Raw genomic sequence first — 15,835 nt, forward strand, 5'->3', positions numbered from 1 at the left:
TCACCCACCAAGTTCAAGTCCGTAAACTGAAATGAAATCTACCAAATAAGATTAATCTGTTAAAGTCTCTGATCTAAAAATATTTGTATCAATTTTGAAAATAGAAAAAAAATTGTAATCTCAGTTACACACTTTGGATCAAAATTGTTTACATTGCAATGTCACTGATGAAACGCACAATGATTTTTCTTTTTCTAGCACAGGATCTATTCATGCAAGAACCATCACTGTGAATGTTCAAACTGAATTTTAACAACTAATTTCTGCAGAATAATTATTTCATGGTCATGACAAAATGAAGCTGCGCTAGTGATTTTGAGAAAATGTCATGAAACATTACCACAGTTTTTTTCTGTTCACACAGATTGCTATAAACTTCTGGTTTTATTTTAACCAGAAATGCATAATGTTGTTCTGTATAAAACAAAATTCACTGATATGCAATATTTAATTAGAAATCACTTTATTGTAGTTGAAAGTTCAAATGAATTACAAAAGATGGAAAATAAACTATTAAAACTGTAATGTGATTTTGAGAATATTTTTGATCAGCGCAAATATTAATTGATTAATCTTCATGTAAATTAAATGTTCAGATAGAAAGGTCAAAAAGGTATAATATGATTTCATTGAACATTACATCTCTTTCTTCCATTGCTCTCTTTTGCTCTCCTCAAAGAGAAAAACCTTTCTGGGCTTGAATCCTCCCTTCTGGTGATTTCTTCGTTCCCACTTGCGGTTTGGCTTTTTCATCTGCAGCTCATAGCCGTCCTCCAGCAGCGTCCTGCCTGTCTGAGAGTAGCTGATGTAGGACCAGCTGAGGACAGAACCTTGGTAGGACCTAAAATCAAAAGCACAAACTTGATGTGTGCATCGAAAGGTTTTTAATTTGTTTGTATTTGTTTAAATAAATATTAAATATAACTATATATTTTGTAAGTGTTGGTTGTATAAAAAATTCAATAACCTCTTTTTGTTCGTAATGGAAACTTGTCTTACAATGTACGGAAAATCTTTGGGGTTTAAAAATGGTGAAATGCAGAAGTAGCAGTCAGCTTTTATCCACCACAAATCTGGAACAAACTTCCAGCAAAACTGCAAAACAGCTGAAACACTGAGTTGCTTTTGAGCAATAATAAATGGAACATTGATCAATATATTCTACGTGTTTTGGTGATTTTGATGATGGCCACTGTCAAAATGTAAATTTTGTCTGTTACTGATTTTCAATTGTTGACTGTATGTTGTTTTTATGTACAACACTTTGAACTGCCTTGCGGCTGAAATGTGCTATACAAATAAACTTGGTATATTTTTTTTAAAATTTAGACAAAAAAAGAAATTAGTATTTTAAAATTGTGGCATAAGAAAACAGAATGTAAAAAATATAACCTTTAAATTTCAATTGTTTGTTCAATTTAAATTTTTTTCTTTTTCTTAAGCTCATTAAGAGTTTAAGCTCTGGTTCACTCAAAAGTTTACATTGTTATATATATTTAGGTTTCTGTATTGGTTTCCATTCATTTCAGTATCTGCATTTATCCATCTATTTTTATTAACCATTATCAGTATATTCCTAACCTGAACTTAATTCACATCGTACCTCTAAACCAGTGGTATTCAAACTTTTTGTCCCTTGGGCCAAAATTGGCAAGCTGGAAGTATTCAGGGGCCAGATGTATTTTTTGTATTGTGAATTACTGTTTTTATTTGCCACGCAATAAATTCAACACCTGGTATCTTAGTCAAACAAAAGTGGTCTGATGGTCTGAATGGAACTAGAACATGGTCCAATCAGGCTATATAAACAAGTGTGTGCGCACACACACACACACACGCACACGCACACACACACACACACACGTTTGTGTGGCTAATTTTGTGGGGACTTTCCATTGACTTCCATTCATTTCTATAGCCTAAACCTTATCCTAACCCTAATCAAAACTCAATTCACACCTTAGTCCTAAATCTTTTCCCAGCATGTCCCTTCGTGGGGACCAGGCTTCAGTCCCTACAAGGAGCACTGGGTCCCCACAATGTATGTTTCAGGGAAATGGTTCTCACAAGGTACTACAAACAAGCACACACTCACACACACACACACAGCATACCCGTAGCCACCACTGCTCATGTAGTACAGGACTTCTTGATAACGGAGAGGATAATCCCACACCTGGACATCAGTGAGCTGACCTTGAAAGTTTGAAAACTGCATCACACGCTCACCTGACCACACGTACTGAAGACACACACACACACACGCACACCCACACAAAGCAGATAATTTTGGAGAGAAAATTAAGAAACTCATTGAGATTTACATTAGAATGCATGTGAGTGTACAGATGCAACCTAATAAATTACAAATGTATTGTAAAGTTTATTTCAATAATTCAAAACAAAGGATTCACTCCCTTTCACTGTTTTCCACTTTATTTTTACAAACTTACTTCATATTTGAATGAGTAAATAAAATAATAATAATAAAAAAATATTTACATAAGAAATCTATAAAAAATGTAAATCTCTCAATTTCAGGATTGTGGACATCCCTAAAGGGACAGTTAATGCAACATGTAAACTGTTAAAATATTATAGTTTTCTCTGTTTAGTACAAATTTAAATGTTTTCATTTTTAACATTTATTCCACATTGATGTAATTTAGTCCTATACAAATACAACTGATTTAATTTGACTGATAAAATGATATTTTAAACACCCAATTGTCATCTTAAAGTGCTATTTATGTGGCCTTCTACAGTCTAGATGAAAAGGCCACACAAACAATCATGATGGGCTGGATTTGGCCATTTTGACACCTGCAATGCAAAAACACAAACTCTTACTAAATATTTTTATTTTGTTTCTAGTGCAAAAACCTTTTGACTCTTAAATAAGACAAAACTATTTCACAAGCAGCTTTTCAGCAAGATACAATAGCTTGTTTTAAGTCATTAATTCTTGAATATTCATAAAAACAGTTGTTTACTTATGGGAAAAATGTCTTGTTGTAAGTGGAAGTATGCTTAATTAAAGCTGTGCACTTTAATAAATTAATATATTTTTAGAGATCTATTGAGTGACATGTGTCTTTATGACTATCACTGCTCAATATTTATTGTTGCCTGTTTTTATTAGCGTTGTTTTTATTTCTATTGTGTTTTCCCCCTTAGGAAATAAAAAATGTATTAAGTATAAAAATCTGGCAGTGAAGCTAGTAAATTTTTTTATCAATATTTAAGAATTTCTTACTTAAAACAAGCTGGTATGTGTTGCTGAAAAATTACATGTAAGTTAGTTTTGCCCTATGAAGTGTAATAAGATATTTACACTAGAAACACAACAAAACTACTTGTTGTATTTTTACAGTATGTGGATTAATCTATGAATAATTTCAATTAAAAAAAACAACAAAAAAAAATACTAAAATCTATTTTAGATTTTGACTGCAATGATACAAAATGTGGAAAAAATGAAGGGATGTGAAAACAGTCATATCAGTGATAGCAGTCTTATCTTTAGATTACTGCAGACACTAAATCAAAGATGTTGTTCGTTCTGTTCTCACCTGGTTATTCAGCAGCTTCCTGCTGCTCATGTATGAGTCTCTGAACATCTGAACTACACCCTTCGTGTTGTCCAAAGTGAAGCAGATGCTGGTCCACACGTTGGGCGTCAGACCAGACCAGAGTTTTAAGTAAGGTTGCAGGTAAACTGTGTTGTAATTGTTGAATGTCAGCATGTATAACTGCGGACGACTGATTTCCAGCCTCAGATATTGGCTGGATGGGCTGAGGGTGAAGATGGAGCCACTGTCAGAGTCTGTGACATACCGCAAGCACACTGACACGCCTGCAGGGGGCGCACAAGGACAGAGAAGCTCAAAAATAAGCGTAAGTAGGTTGTAAGTAAAGAGCAAATAAATGAAATACAAAAAATATATAACAGAAGGTTAAATCTCAGTGATGTAACATTATAAAGAGTAACTGAAACAAAACAAAAAAAACAACAGAAAAAGGAAAACATGAATAACGTGGTTATGTTTTTATTATTTTGCCTCTCCAGAGTTGCTATTCTGCACATCTTATGCTAACAGCAGGTCTTGATGATTTATTCAGATTTCACATTCTTTCCGGAAATCTGCTTTTTAACTCATTAGAAGAGACTTACAACTTCGTAGCAACCCGCATGCGCAGAAGAAGAAGGTTGATGTCACCGATTTACGGAAATAACAATGGATGCGGCCGACTGTTGACCAGGTGGGATTGCGTCGTGATACGCGTCATTGACTTCTTTAATAATTTCATAATTATAGTTTTTGACCAACGGTTACATCCGGTTTTACCGTGTCTGCCTTCCTCTAGTGCAGAATTAAGATGCATTAACTAAAATGTCATAATACATACCTACAAAAAGCAAACTAAGCTACGCAAGAAAAATAGCAAAAAGAAAGAAAACAGATAGCCCCGCTAACTTTGTTCTTTGTTGAAGTTTTTCACCTTAATGAACAAGAACAGAGAATATCAATAAAGCCTCAGTGATTATTTGTGGAGGAACTCACCTCTAGTGGAAGGAGCTGTGGTCCATGGGTGCCGAGTGGTGGTCCGATGTGTCGTAGTGGTGGTCCGATGTGTCGTAGTGGTGGTCCGATGTGTCGTAGTGGTGGGCCGTGGAGTGGTGGCCCGTGAAGTGGTGGCCCGTGAAGTGGTGGCCCGTGGAGTGGTGGCCCGTGGAGTGGTGGCCCGTGGAGTGGTGGGTTGATAAGATCTAGTTATAGGTTCAGGGGTTTTGGTTTTTGTGTAAGGGGTAGACATTTCAGTTGTTCCTGTGTTGGTTTGGGTGTAGCTGGGTGTGGAGGCAGAGTCGGTTTGGTATGATGTAGTAGTAGCCCAGGGAGGCAGCTCATAAGGTGAATAGAAGACCAAACTTCCATAATAACTGGACAAAGTGAACATCTTCCCGCTCAGATTGACTCCAGAACCACCTGAGGAAGAAAGTATAATCAGACACACCACCAGAATGAGATAAAGTCCTGATTCTTACTCAGGATTTCAGGGGATGTTTGTTGTTTCTCAGAGCTGCACAATAGGAGTGCATTGAAAAAGTCTTCTTACAACATTTTTAGAGTTTTACCATGTTCCAACCTTTCAAGAAACCAGATATAGACATGCCTGTGGCATCTCTTTATTTTCAGTGCCTTGGGTTAATGAGATCTTTACAGGTCCTAATGCTGGAAAATATCAAGAAAATAGTTCCTGTCACACCACTTCTCAAGGGTGTATTCATAGTCGCTGCTGTTGCTCTGTCAGTCAGTTGCTGCAGTTTTCTTTCTCACTACAAAGTGCCAAACAAACCAAACACATTGAAAACCATGTTTCCCCCCTCGCCTGTGGGGGCGCTATACTGAGGCACTGAAGGAAACAATACAAAAACCTCTGAAGAAGACACTGAGCGCAGCTTTCTTATGTGCAAAATATAAACAAAAAAGGACTGGCACCAGATTTTAGTGGATGCAAGATTTATTTTTCTGTCTTTGGTAATAAAAAACACAAGCACATTTCTCCTGCTAGTGCTAGACTAACACATTTGTTTGGGTTATAATTTCCCAGAATGCCCTGCATTGTAGTCCACTTCCTGGTTTTGGAACAGTCTTTGATCTGCTCAGTGTGAACACATGCATTTGAACTTCAACTGAACAGAGACAGAGATTTGTAGACGGACCAGAGGGCTAGGGTTCACTTTTTTGGTCCACATCAGATTTTGATAACGCATTCACACCTCCCCAAACGAACCGGCAACAAGGTATAGTTCACTTGCAAGAAATTACATTTTGAAACCAACAGAGTCTGCCTTAGGTCAACATCAAAGAATTTTCTGGAGAGGATACACCCTACACTGCAAAAAACACAACATCTTACCAAATAGTTTTTGTTTAGTTTCTAGTTCAAAATGCCTTGGCACACTTGAAATAAGACAAAATTAACTAGAAATGTTGATTCCTAATTTAAAGTATTTCCTATTAGTGTGTTTAAATTGCTTAGATGTGAAACAAGTGACTGGGGAGGCAAGACTGACAATATGAGCTGTACCTGGTAATCTACAGAATGGTGATGCAATACCAGTACTGTCACATAAAACCCCTAATAAATAAAGTTTGTGGTTGTGAAGCAATAAAATGTGGGAAACTATGTGAATATATTGAAAGCTTTACAACATTAAGTTGAAAATAAATTTTTGTATGAAATCTAATCAAAAACATCTTAAGGAATTTATTGCACAACTTCCCTCCTTACAAATAGAAAAATTGAAAAAGCGCCCCCATGTGGTCAGCCATGAGAACACTGGCATGTTTTGGCAAATACTTTAAACATGAAGTAGGGAGTCACTTCGGGATGTGGATTACTGAGTTTTATCTCCGATCTCACATGTTAAAGCCACGTTGTAACCATGTAACCATGTAAATATACCATGTAAATTCAGTATATTTAAAACTATTCAGTTTTTCTAAATCTGTTGTGGATGAGGCTGAGACAAATGTTGACCAAATGTTAACAAAAACAGGAAATTTGCAGGAGGAGATAAAGGCTATATTTCTACAAAATGATTCAAACTAGGGACGTTTGTGTTCTTACGGCTCTTACCTCTGGTGGGGTCTGGCCAAGCATGCGGTGACCTTTCGGTGAAGGTCATCAGCGTCACCATCAAGAAAAGCAGCTTCATCTTTACACTAAGCCGATCTTTCGACGTCTGCAGGGAAAAAAGCAATCAGTGATAATAAATAGTCTCCGCCTGCAGCTTCTCAGAGCCGAACGTCAGCTTGTTTAATTTCACTTCCTGCTTCAAAAGTAAACAATCTCTTTAAGTTTCATTTCTCGGGTTTAGTCTCTGCAGGGAAACCTCCTGTTCTCCCCGGCAGCCTGTCTGGTTCAGATACACAGCTGCAGAATGTTACTGTAACAGGACTGAGTGACATTCTGGCCCGGATATTTATAAAGCACAAACCCACAACAATCTGTGCAGAGGTCAGATTACTTTAACTATATGTTTGTGGTCCAGAAATGTATCTTCCAGAACATAAAACAAACGAATGAAAGCAACTGGTTTGTTAAACGGAAGTGAAAGTGAAGTGAAGTGAAATACAGCCGCCAGCTGTTGTACTTCTAGAGCTAACATCCCAAACTTCCTCTTTTGTATGAAAATCAGGACGACTGCTGCTGATTAAACAGTTTTATGATCATTTTATCAGCAGGTGTGAAAAACATTTACAGTCATTGTTCTGCTATTTGTTAAAACCTTAAGAGAGAGGAGCCCTGCAGGGTAAAACCGAGTAAAAACAAATTTAAATGATCTTTGCTACAAACAGAATTGCATAAAGTCAAGGAAAAAGAAAATCAGCTTTTCTTCTATCACTCAGGTTTGAGATTTTATTGTTTTGAGCCTGTGAAGGAGCAGCAGATTGCATTCAAAACAAGCAGCACAAACAATCAAACTGAGATCATCCATTCCACTGAAAACAAGTTTGCTGCACCTAATCATAATCTGAGTGGCAGCTGTCCATCCATGTCTAATGTTGTTTGTTGTTCTTCTTCTGTTCTGTGGATGTACTGACACTAACTTTGTTGTGCTTCTCTACAATGATAACAGAGGCTGATTCTGATTCTCACACAAACCTGAACTTCAAACAACAGTGACAGGAAGGAACCAAACTATTCCCGTCTAAAGCGACTCGGGAGCCAGAGAAAATCAAGTCTGCATATTTTCAGCTGTTTGAACCTTGTACTTCTAAAAACATCCCAAACTTCCTCTTTTGTATGCAAATTACAAAAGGTCCTGAGTATTGGTGTAAGGGTTTAAACTTTTCTGAGATGAGAAAACAACCAAGGTTTGTTGCTTCCTGAATAATATGGTGTCTGATGTGTCTGAGAAAATGCTGACAATTATTTATGAACGATCAACAGTTGAAAATCGGATCATTCACACCGGAGCTCTAGATGTTGCCAAGTAGCACCTGGAAATTTTGAAAGATGATTTAATTCACCTGTTGACCAGAATCAGTATTTTTCAGTGGACCGCTCCCGACGGTTCTGCATGGAGATGAGAGATACAGCCGCCTGCTGATGATTAATTATGCCTTAAAACAGGTACTTCCAGTTCAGCAAACTCTGTTGACAACTTTGACAGCGTAACCTTGTCTTCAAACCAGACGGACTCTGTCTTGTAATGCTTCTTTGAACAGGTCAGGAAAGATCTGTAACATGTTTTTGATGAGATTGCAGTCTGTTCAGTTCTGCCTGGTTTGAGCTGTTTTAGGGCCTCTTGTCACTTTCAACCCAATAAGCTGGGCCTGGTGACACCCACAAATTCAGCGTTTACACTTGCACATAAAAATGCAGATATGCAATCACAAAACCTTTACTCTTTGAAAAGCAAAAGTAGAACCTCTTGCACAACCAACAAGAAAGTAGCAAGTGGTTTCTGAATGGTTAGTCAACAACAAAACACTTTCCAGCAGCCGTTGTGCAACACATGCAGCCGTAGAACCAGGAACTCAACTGGGGTTGCTAGGTAACGGGCTGACTTTGCCAGGGTTGCTAGGTGACGAGCAGTGCTTGCTGATTTTGAAACAGCTCATTTTCTGGACACCAAGAAACGTCTGGCCGTATTTTATGAGCTCTTGGCTTATTTTTAGAAGCAGTAGAAACCCAAATGGGAATACAATAAAACATGCAAAAAGTGAATCATGCATTCTCAAATAAATTTTTTCCATCAAACATTTCTTCACTTTGAATCAGAGACAAGGAGCTTCTGCCCAAAACCAGATGGAATGAAGCAGCAGAAAACACTGAGCAATCAATCCACAATGCTACGACCAAACATATCAAATGTAGAGAAAATTATACAACTCCACCAAGTCAAACATAGAAACTTACAAGAAGAAATTATAAATCACTGAAGCTCCTTTTCTGACTGTTTTGATTTCCAATTAACAAACCATGTAGTTTGATGGATAAATTTTAATTGAAGAGCCTGCAGAGCTTTATGTTTCACTGAGGAAATAACTTTAACCTTAGGAAAATATATTTTATGGTTTAATCTGGGAATCCCGAAATAAAGACTTTAGAAAATATTATGAATTGGTTTTTAATGTTTTTAATCTGTGTCTGATTGGGACGATCCAGACCACGTGTGTCAAACTCAAGGCCCGTGGGCCAAATCTGGCCCGCCGTACCTTTTTATGTGGCCCTCTAGATTCTAGACTAAACACTAAGTCTGCTTAAATGTTATGTTATCAATCGAGTCAATGCAGCTTTTATCTGTTTACTGCCAAATTATAGCAATCAGTCCCTCCAGTTGTGTGAGAATTATCATGGAAGTTGAAGTAAAATCACCAAATCCTAACACTTTATTTAATTATAAATTTACTGCAGATTTTTGTCAAAAACGGTCAAAAACTTTATTACTTGTATTAAACAACTGCCTCGGCCTTTATTGGTGTCAGATTAGAGTCCATGATCTGCACAGAGTATTAAAAAGTCTTCATAAATGATTGCAAATATTACCAAATTAATACCACAAACACTTTGATTTTTATTGTAAAAAAACATTAGCAGTATCATAAAATCCTGGAGGGACTGAAAAAATGTTTAATAATGTTAATTAATTCTAAGCATTCATTGATAGTTTAACAGTTTGTGAACAGGTTTATCAATACATTCTGGCACAAACCGACCCTTTAATAAGAACTTTCATATTCTGGATTTGGTCCAAAACGAAAATGATTTTCACACCCTTGATCCAGACCAACCTGGTTGTGTCACACCTGCCAACAAACACAAGAAAGAGGCAGAGCAAACGGCATCACTTCCTACTACGCACTATAAAAAACAGGAAGAGGAAGAATTTTCAAAATAAAACAGAAGATGGTTCGGCTTTAGATTTCATTACCTTCAAAGGCTGAGAATAATTATTACTTAAAGAGTTATTACTTAATTTTTAAGTAATAAAGTATTTAAGTATTTATAACATTAATGAGACACACGCACACACACACACACACACACACACACACACACACACACACACATATATATATATATATATATATATATATATATACATAGTAACCTGCTTTGTAGTAACCACATAAAAAGTAACCTGCTTTGCCTGCATATCTGTTTTTCAAGTTTTCACTGTTAAAACCTTCATGGTGAATAAATAATACGTTTGTTAATTAATTAAAAGACATAATTATTTGTTACTAGCGGTAGAAATAATGTAGTACAATACACACGACAAATAAGTAAATAAATAAAGGTTCCTGCTCTTACACAAAATCTAAATCTTGAGTCGTTTTCAACTTTTGTTTAAATGCTCAAGCCTCAGTGCTTTTATTTTGAAAGTTGTGGAGGCGGACGTGATGTCATGAGGTGTTTTGAAGATTCCCGGTGAGCCAGCTGTGTTTTACGTGCGCCCTTCCACCGTGGACCGAGCTGACATCTCCCGGGATGACAGCGTGGATTAGAGAAACACACCCACAGAGGTGGTGTATAAAACATGGGCTACCCACGGACACGGAGACACGCACCTTGACCTGGGACAGTTCCTACCTGGACCTTCATCATGGGAGTCATCATCTCACAGATCTTCTCCAGGTTCATCTCCAAGACTCCGGTCAGGATCCTAATGGGTGAGTTACTACAACAGCATTTAGACTTTATATCAGTGGGCAAAATGTCCTATGATAATCAATAATTCCTATTTATTTATAATTATTTGTATCTCTAACAATCCCTACGACCAGTGAATGCGCTATGTACGACACATAAAGGCTCTGCTTTAGCAATACAGCGGAAAAAGTGTTCCTACTCAGTATTTTTTGTATTTGTATCGTTTGTTATTAGCTACATTGTGCCAGTGTTATTATAGCTTTATTATAGTTGTTGATCTTAACAGAAGTAGCAAACTAAATTTTTTAAAGTCAGATTTTGAAATAGAGTGATGTTTAAGTGTACAATATTATTTTAACTATTTGAATGTAACATCAATTGATAAACACTAAATTTACAGGAAACAAGTCAACAGGTTTAATATCTTATATTTCCCCTAAAGCAGCCGTCAACAGGAAGAGATTAACAATAACTGATGTAACAACTATCATACCAAAATTGTTTTTTTTCCATGTGTAAAAGTATACAGTTTGTATTATTAAGTTTTATTTTAAATATATATGCATATATTTTATCATGCTATCTTGGTGCTCTTGGGGGCCCCCTGGTGGTGTGGGTGTCCTAAGCAGCTGCTTAGTCTGCGATGCCTTCGGTCGGCTCTGATCTCAGGTGGATCTGGAAGGAAAAGATATTCATGGAAGCACCTCAGAGCTACTGTTGAGCACGGTAGAAGATCTGTGATGCTGTGGGGTTTCTTCTGGTCTGCCTGGGAATTTGTGTGTCATTAATAACGGGACATCTACATGCTGCTGTGGATAAAAAATGCTGTCATTGAATTCACTGTGTGACTGGTCTACAGAATCCTTTAAAGGTTCTTCAGTTTGTCTTCCAAGCCGCCCTGGATCAGAACCAGTTCAGGTTCTGACAGCTGTTCTGTTTGTGTGTCTGCAGTGGGCCTGGATGCTGCAGGTAAAACCACGCTGCTGTACAAACTGAAGCTGGCTGAGGTGGTCACCACCATCCCGACCATTGGTGAGTGGTTCTGACCTCTGACCTCTTCCTGTCTGACCTCAGAGCTAAAGAGCCGCAGCGTTTTAAAGCCACACACTTTCGTTTTCCTGTCCAGGTTTCAATGTGGAGACTGTGGAATATAAAAACATCAGTTTCACCGTTTGGGACGTTGGTGGTCAGACCGTCATCAGACCGCTGTGGAGACATTACTACACCAACACACAGGTAGAAATACTGCACAACTCATTAACCTGCAGTAATTCACTGTGATGCACAGATGGGAAAAGGTTTTGACCTTCTTCATCTTTTCTGTCTGTCTTTGCTTTTCTACTTTTTACGTGATGTGTTGCTTTTTGAGACGCTTTAGCCTCCTTCATGCTGCCAAACAGGTTCTACTGACTCCCCAAATTAGGTCGTGTAGTTGATTGGTGAAAAATATGGTTAGAATTGCTCTGAGGTTGTTACAAGCACCAAACAAATTTAGGGGTTAAGGAAAACAAAATTAGAATTGTCTTAGCAACAGTTGCTAGGAAGCCATTTTATTATACCGATTAACTGTTTACATTCATTTTGTCTGAAATACTTCAAAATTGTTTAAGGTACAATTAACTACCACATTAGTAACTACCAAATTAGTTTTATTAAATTAGTTTACTAGTTTAATGGAAATTAAATTGAAATTGTTAAATGTATTTTTAGCTTGTTACATAAGTAATAAACTAAAACACTAGTTTAATGTAACTAGTTTGAAATATTTCAAACTAGTTAGGCTACATTAGTAACTACTTTAATGTAACTAATTAAACTAGCTACTAATGTAACCAGTTTATTAGTTACATTAAACTAATGTAAACTAGTTAGCAATAAATAACCAGAAAACTGAAACACAAATAGAAACATGATGGAAATAAATTGACCTGTTAAACTTACTGGAATGATAGCAATTGTTAAAAAATGACAAACCGATGTTAATGCTCACATGTAGTGCATCCCTAGAACATTTTCATTTATCACAATTACTTTTGCTGATTTTTCTAATAAATAAAATAAATGTTGCAACCATTCTTGCTTAATTTTCCGTTTGTTTGTCTTCAGGGTTTGATTTTTGTGATTGACAGCAGCGACTCTGAGAGGATTAAAGAGGCTGCAGATGAGCTGCACAGGCAGGTGAGTCTCTGAAACTCAATGCTTGTCAAGACGTTTGCACCCAGAACTGACCAAAAACATAAAGAAATTTAGCAAAGTTTTCAAATGTAGAGCTTTTTTCAGTACAATATATTCATAATATTTCCACATAGAGTAAAACGAATTCTTATAATAAAAGCGTATCTTAGTACTGTAAAGGCCACTGACTCCTGGTCTGGACTAAGATTTTGTTTTTCCCACCTGATAGTCCGGTAGACCCGGTTCTGTTAGAGACCAAAACTGCAACATTTGTTACATTTTCAGCTGCTGTGGTTTTCTTTCTTGCTCCAATGTGTCAAACCAACCAAACCCTTTGAGCAACCTGTTCCCCTCCTCACCTGTGGGGGCGCTGCACCAAGAACCACTGAAGGAAACAACACAAAAACTTAAGAAGGAGACACTGCTGCTTCCTCTTGTGCTACAGTGTTTCACAAAAATGCTGTTAAAAATGCAGTGGTGTCAGATTTTAGCGGTTGTAAGATTTCTCTTTTGTCTTTGGGAAAAGATTAGTCACTTCTCCCGCTAGTGCAAGTTAGCAATTTTTCTTTGGTTGTATTTACCCAGAATGCTCTGTGGTATAGTCCACTTCCTGCTAGTGGAGCGGTCTCAGGTCCACTGGCGTTCACATTTAGATTTGAACCCCACCAAAGTTCACTACAACCAAACCCAGAATGAGATTTGTAGGTGGAACAGAGTTCCCTTTTTTTATTTCGATTGCACATTCACATCTCCCCAAGCGGAATGGACTTTGACTAGGCAAGCAGACTGGAGTTGGTTAGAACTAACAAACTAAACAGGGCTGGTGGGAATTCAGCCTAAATATCTGTTTTTAAAAAATATCTGCAGAAGTTTTTTTTCTCAATTTCAAAGTAGAAACACGTTTGTATTGAAATTCTGTTCCTGCAGTGAAACATGGTGGTGGCAGCATCATGCAGAAGCAACACGTAATCTACTATTGCTATAGAATAATAAAGAAAGGGAAAACCTTGTGAAAAGTAATGTTAGTGTGAAATAATTAAGGCAGATTACAGTAATCTGAGACTCTAATCCCTGCTCTGTGCTTGTCTTGCAGCTGGAGGAGGATGAGCTGAGGGACGTTCCAGTTCTGGTTTTTGCTAACAAACAGGATTTACCCAGAGCCATGTCGGTCGATGACATCACAGAGGCTCTCAGCCTATCAGGAGTCCGGCAGCCGGTAGGTACTTCCTGTGGTGATCAGAAAGAATTTGGACAGACGGCCTCATGTGGACGATTAGGGTAGGGATTACAGGTAGAGGATGACCTTTGACCTGGTGTGTGTCCCTGCAGTGGTTCGTCCAGTCGTCCTGTGCCGTCAGCGGCGCCGGTCTGGTGGAGGGGCTGGACTGGCTCTCCGACCAGATCCTGAAGAAGTAGCTGCTGCTGAGATGCTCTGATTTCTGACGTTCCTGCTGAGTCTTTGAAGGCACCAGGCGGCCGCTGGCGCCGTTTACCTGGAGAAACCTGAAGGATCTTCTGAGAAAACGTCCAAACCTGTAAACTATCGCACTTTTTCTCTGGAAAGAGGCGACCAGAAACCATTAGATTTTTTTAACTTTAATTTGTTTTTGGAATAGTTGAGGTATTTACATATTGCTGTAAGATTTTATATTATTCCTGATGGTTGTTTGATTCTTCCTATAACGTTTGCATTACTCGTCACCAGGTGTTTATTTTGGGTGTTTTTACAACAGGTTTTGTGGTAAATTTACCAAAAAAGGAGAAAAATATGCCTTGATGTGCTTTAATTTTCTGCAGGTATTGCACTAATATTTTATGTAACTGTATTTATTGTGAAAACCAAATGTTGATATCATTTGATATAATAAAAGCCAGAAGAAGCTAAATCCTATAGTCTTATTTTGACAGACTCTTAGTTTCACAAGTTTGACTGTAAAAAATGAATTAAAAGTCATAAATTTTGACCAAATTTAAGTTTTTATTCTTTCATGTGTTTTATGGTTTGTTAAGTTGATACTTCCAACTGAAGAAGACAATCAGAATTTTCTAATTTATCTCAAACAGCGTTTAGAATTAAAACAATGATAAATGATTTTACCTCCTAACCCATTTAATCCCAAATTCTTCCCAGACATGAAAATATTAAAACCAGATGTCATCTATAATCTGAACTAATCAAGGGAAAAAAGTGTTCATGCATAATTATTATTGAACTTCATTCAGTTGTAGTGTTATGTGATCACATTAACATAAAGATAACCTCTATAGTAGAGGCCTTCAGTTCTATTATTGAAAATCGATCATCTGTGAGTCTCACTGTCACACAGTAATAAACTCCAGGAGTCTTCAACTCCAGGGATTGGGGGTCAGGCACCTTTTCTATCTGTTTCTGCTTCACCTGAACCAGGTGATTAGCAGAACTCTGAAGAACTGGACTGCACACTGAGGAGATGATCCATTTGATTCAGGTGTGTTGGACCAGGGACTCACCTGAAAGTTACCGGATACCGGACCCCAACGCCTGGATCCAAAGCCCAGTTGTTTGGCTCATTCTCACCATTTGGTGATTTTGGTATTCTTCAGTTTTGGGTTATTTCATCCCCTCCATGAGCTTTCTTGAAGCACTCAATGTGCAATATAGCCTTGACTTTCTCCCAGGCATGTTCGCTGCAAAAGCAACATTTCTGGAAACGATTCTTGCATTGACTGACCAGTAAGTGTCTTGGACACATCTTGAAGAGAAGTGTCCATTTGAGATCTATTTCCATGACCTACTGACCTTATGCCAAACCTTTGCATAAGACAATAAGCCACAACCTGTGGGAAGGTGAGCAAATCGGTCGTCCCTCCTATGACACGTTTTTAAATTAACATCTAAAAGGTAAATGGCCTGTACTTGTATCATTTTCACCACATTTAGTCATTCGCCCATTCACACACACATTCACACACTGACAGGAGTAAGCTACTATATTGTAGCTACAGCTTC

The 15,835-nt window shown here is 37.6% G+C and overlaps 2 protein-coding genes across 3 annotated transcripts; one reads left to right on the forward strand and one right to left on the reverse strand.

Moving 5' to 3' along the window:
• Positions 1-444: 444 nt before the first annotated feature.
• Positions 445-6,963, reverse strand: LOC122833531 (nucleoporin NSP1-like). The gene is made up of 5 exons (XM_044121178.1): positions 6,646-6,963; positions 4,566-4,988; positions 3,573-3,856; positions 2,115-2,242; positions 445-841 (listed from the first exon to the last, which is right to left on the reverse strand). The coding sequence occupies exons 1-5, from the start codon at positions 6,722-6,724 to the stop codon at positions 637-639; spliced, it is 1,119 nt and encodes a 372-aa protein (XP_043977113.1). The 5' UTR covers positions 6,725-6,963; the 3' UTR covers positions 445-636.
• A 3,471-nt stretch (positions 6,964-10,434) lies between these two features.
• On the forward strand, positions 10,435-14,751 carry LOC122834499 (ADP-ribosylation factor 1-like). Of its 2 annotated transcripts, none has more exons than XM_044122999.1 (6): positions 10,435-10,691; positions 11,623-11,703; positions 11,798-11,907; positions 12,778-12,849; positions 13,940-14,062; positions 14,176-14,751. In XM_044122999.1, exons 1-6 carry the CDS (start codon positions 10,625-10,627, stop codon positions 14,260-14,262), a joined length of 540 nt encoding a protein of 179 aa, XP_043978934.1. In that variant the 5' UTR covers positions 10,435-10,624; the 3' UTR covers positions 14,263-14,751. The 2 variants fall into 2 exon arrangements, with proteins under 2 accessions (XP_043978934.1, XP_043978935.1); XM_044123000.1 differs by lacking the exon at positions 10,435-10,691 and adding an exon at positions 11,267-11,542.
• The last annotated feature ends 1,084 nt before the right edge of the window (positions 14,752-15,835 follow it).

Source organism: Gambusia affinis, linkage group LG07 (assembly GCF_019740435.1).
Source record: "Gambusia affinis linkage group LG07, SWU_Gaff_1.0, whole genome shotgun sequence".
In the NCBI taxonomy this organism is placed as follows: domain Eukaryota; kingdom Metazoa; phylum Chordata; class Actinopteri; order Cyprinodontiformes; family Poeciliidae; genus Gambusia; species Gambusia affinis.

What these genes read in the sequence shown, in the direction of transcription:
- LOC122833531 (XM_044121178.1), bottom strand. Translation starts at nt 6,724, where the DNA reads ATGAAGCTGCTTTTCTTGATGGTGACGCTGATGACCTTCACCGAAAGG. An exon ending in TTGGCCAGACCCCACCAGAG is followed by an intron (nt 4,989 to 6,645) that starts GTAAGAGCCGTA and finishes TTTCTTCCTCAG; the next exon opens with GTGGTTCTGGAGTCAATCTG. An exon ending in ATGAGCAGTGGTGGCTACGG is followed by an intron (nt 842 to 2,114) that starts GTATGCTGTGTG and finishes TTTTGATTTTAG; the next exon opens with GTCCTACCAAGGTTCTGTCC.
- LOC122834499 (XM_044122999.1), top strand. Translation starts at nt 10,625, where the DNA reads ATGGGAGTCATCATCTCACAGATCTTCTCCAGGTTCATCTCCAAGACT. An exon ending in ATTACTACACCAACACACAG is followed by an intron (nt 11,908 to 12,777) that starts GTAGAAATACTG and finishes GTTTGTCTTCAG; the next exon opens with GGTTTGATTTTTGTGATTGA. An exon ending in TATCAGGAGTCCGGCAGCCG is followed by an intron (nt 14,063 to 14,175) that starts GTAGGTACTTCC and finishes GTGTCCCTGCAG; the next exon opens with TGGTTCGTCCAGTCGTCCTG.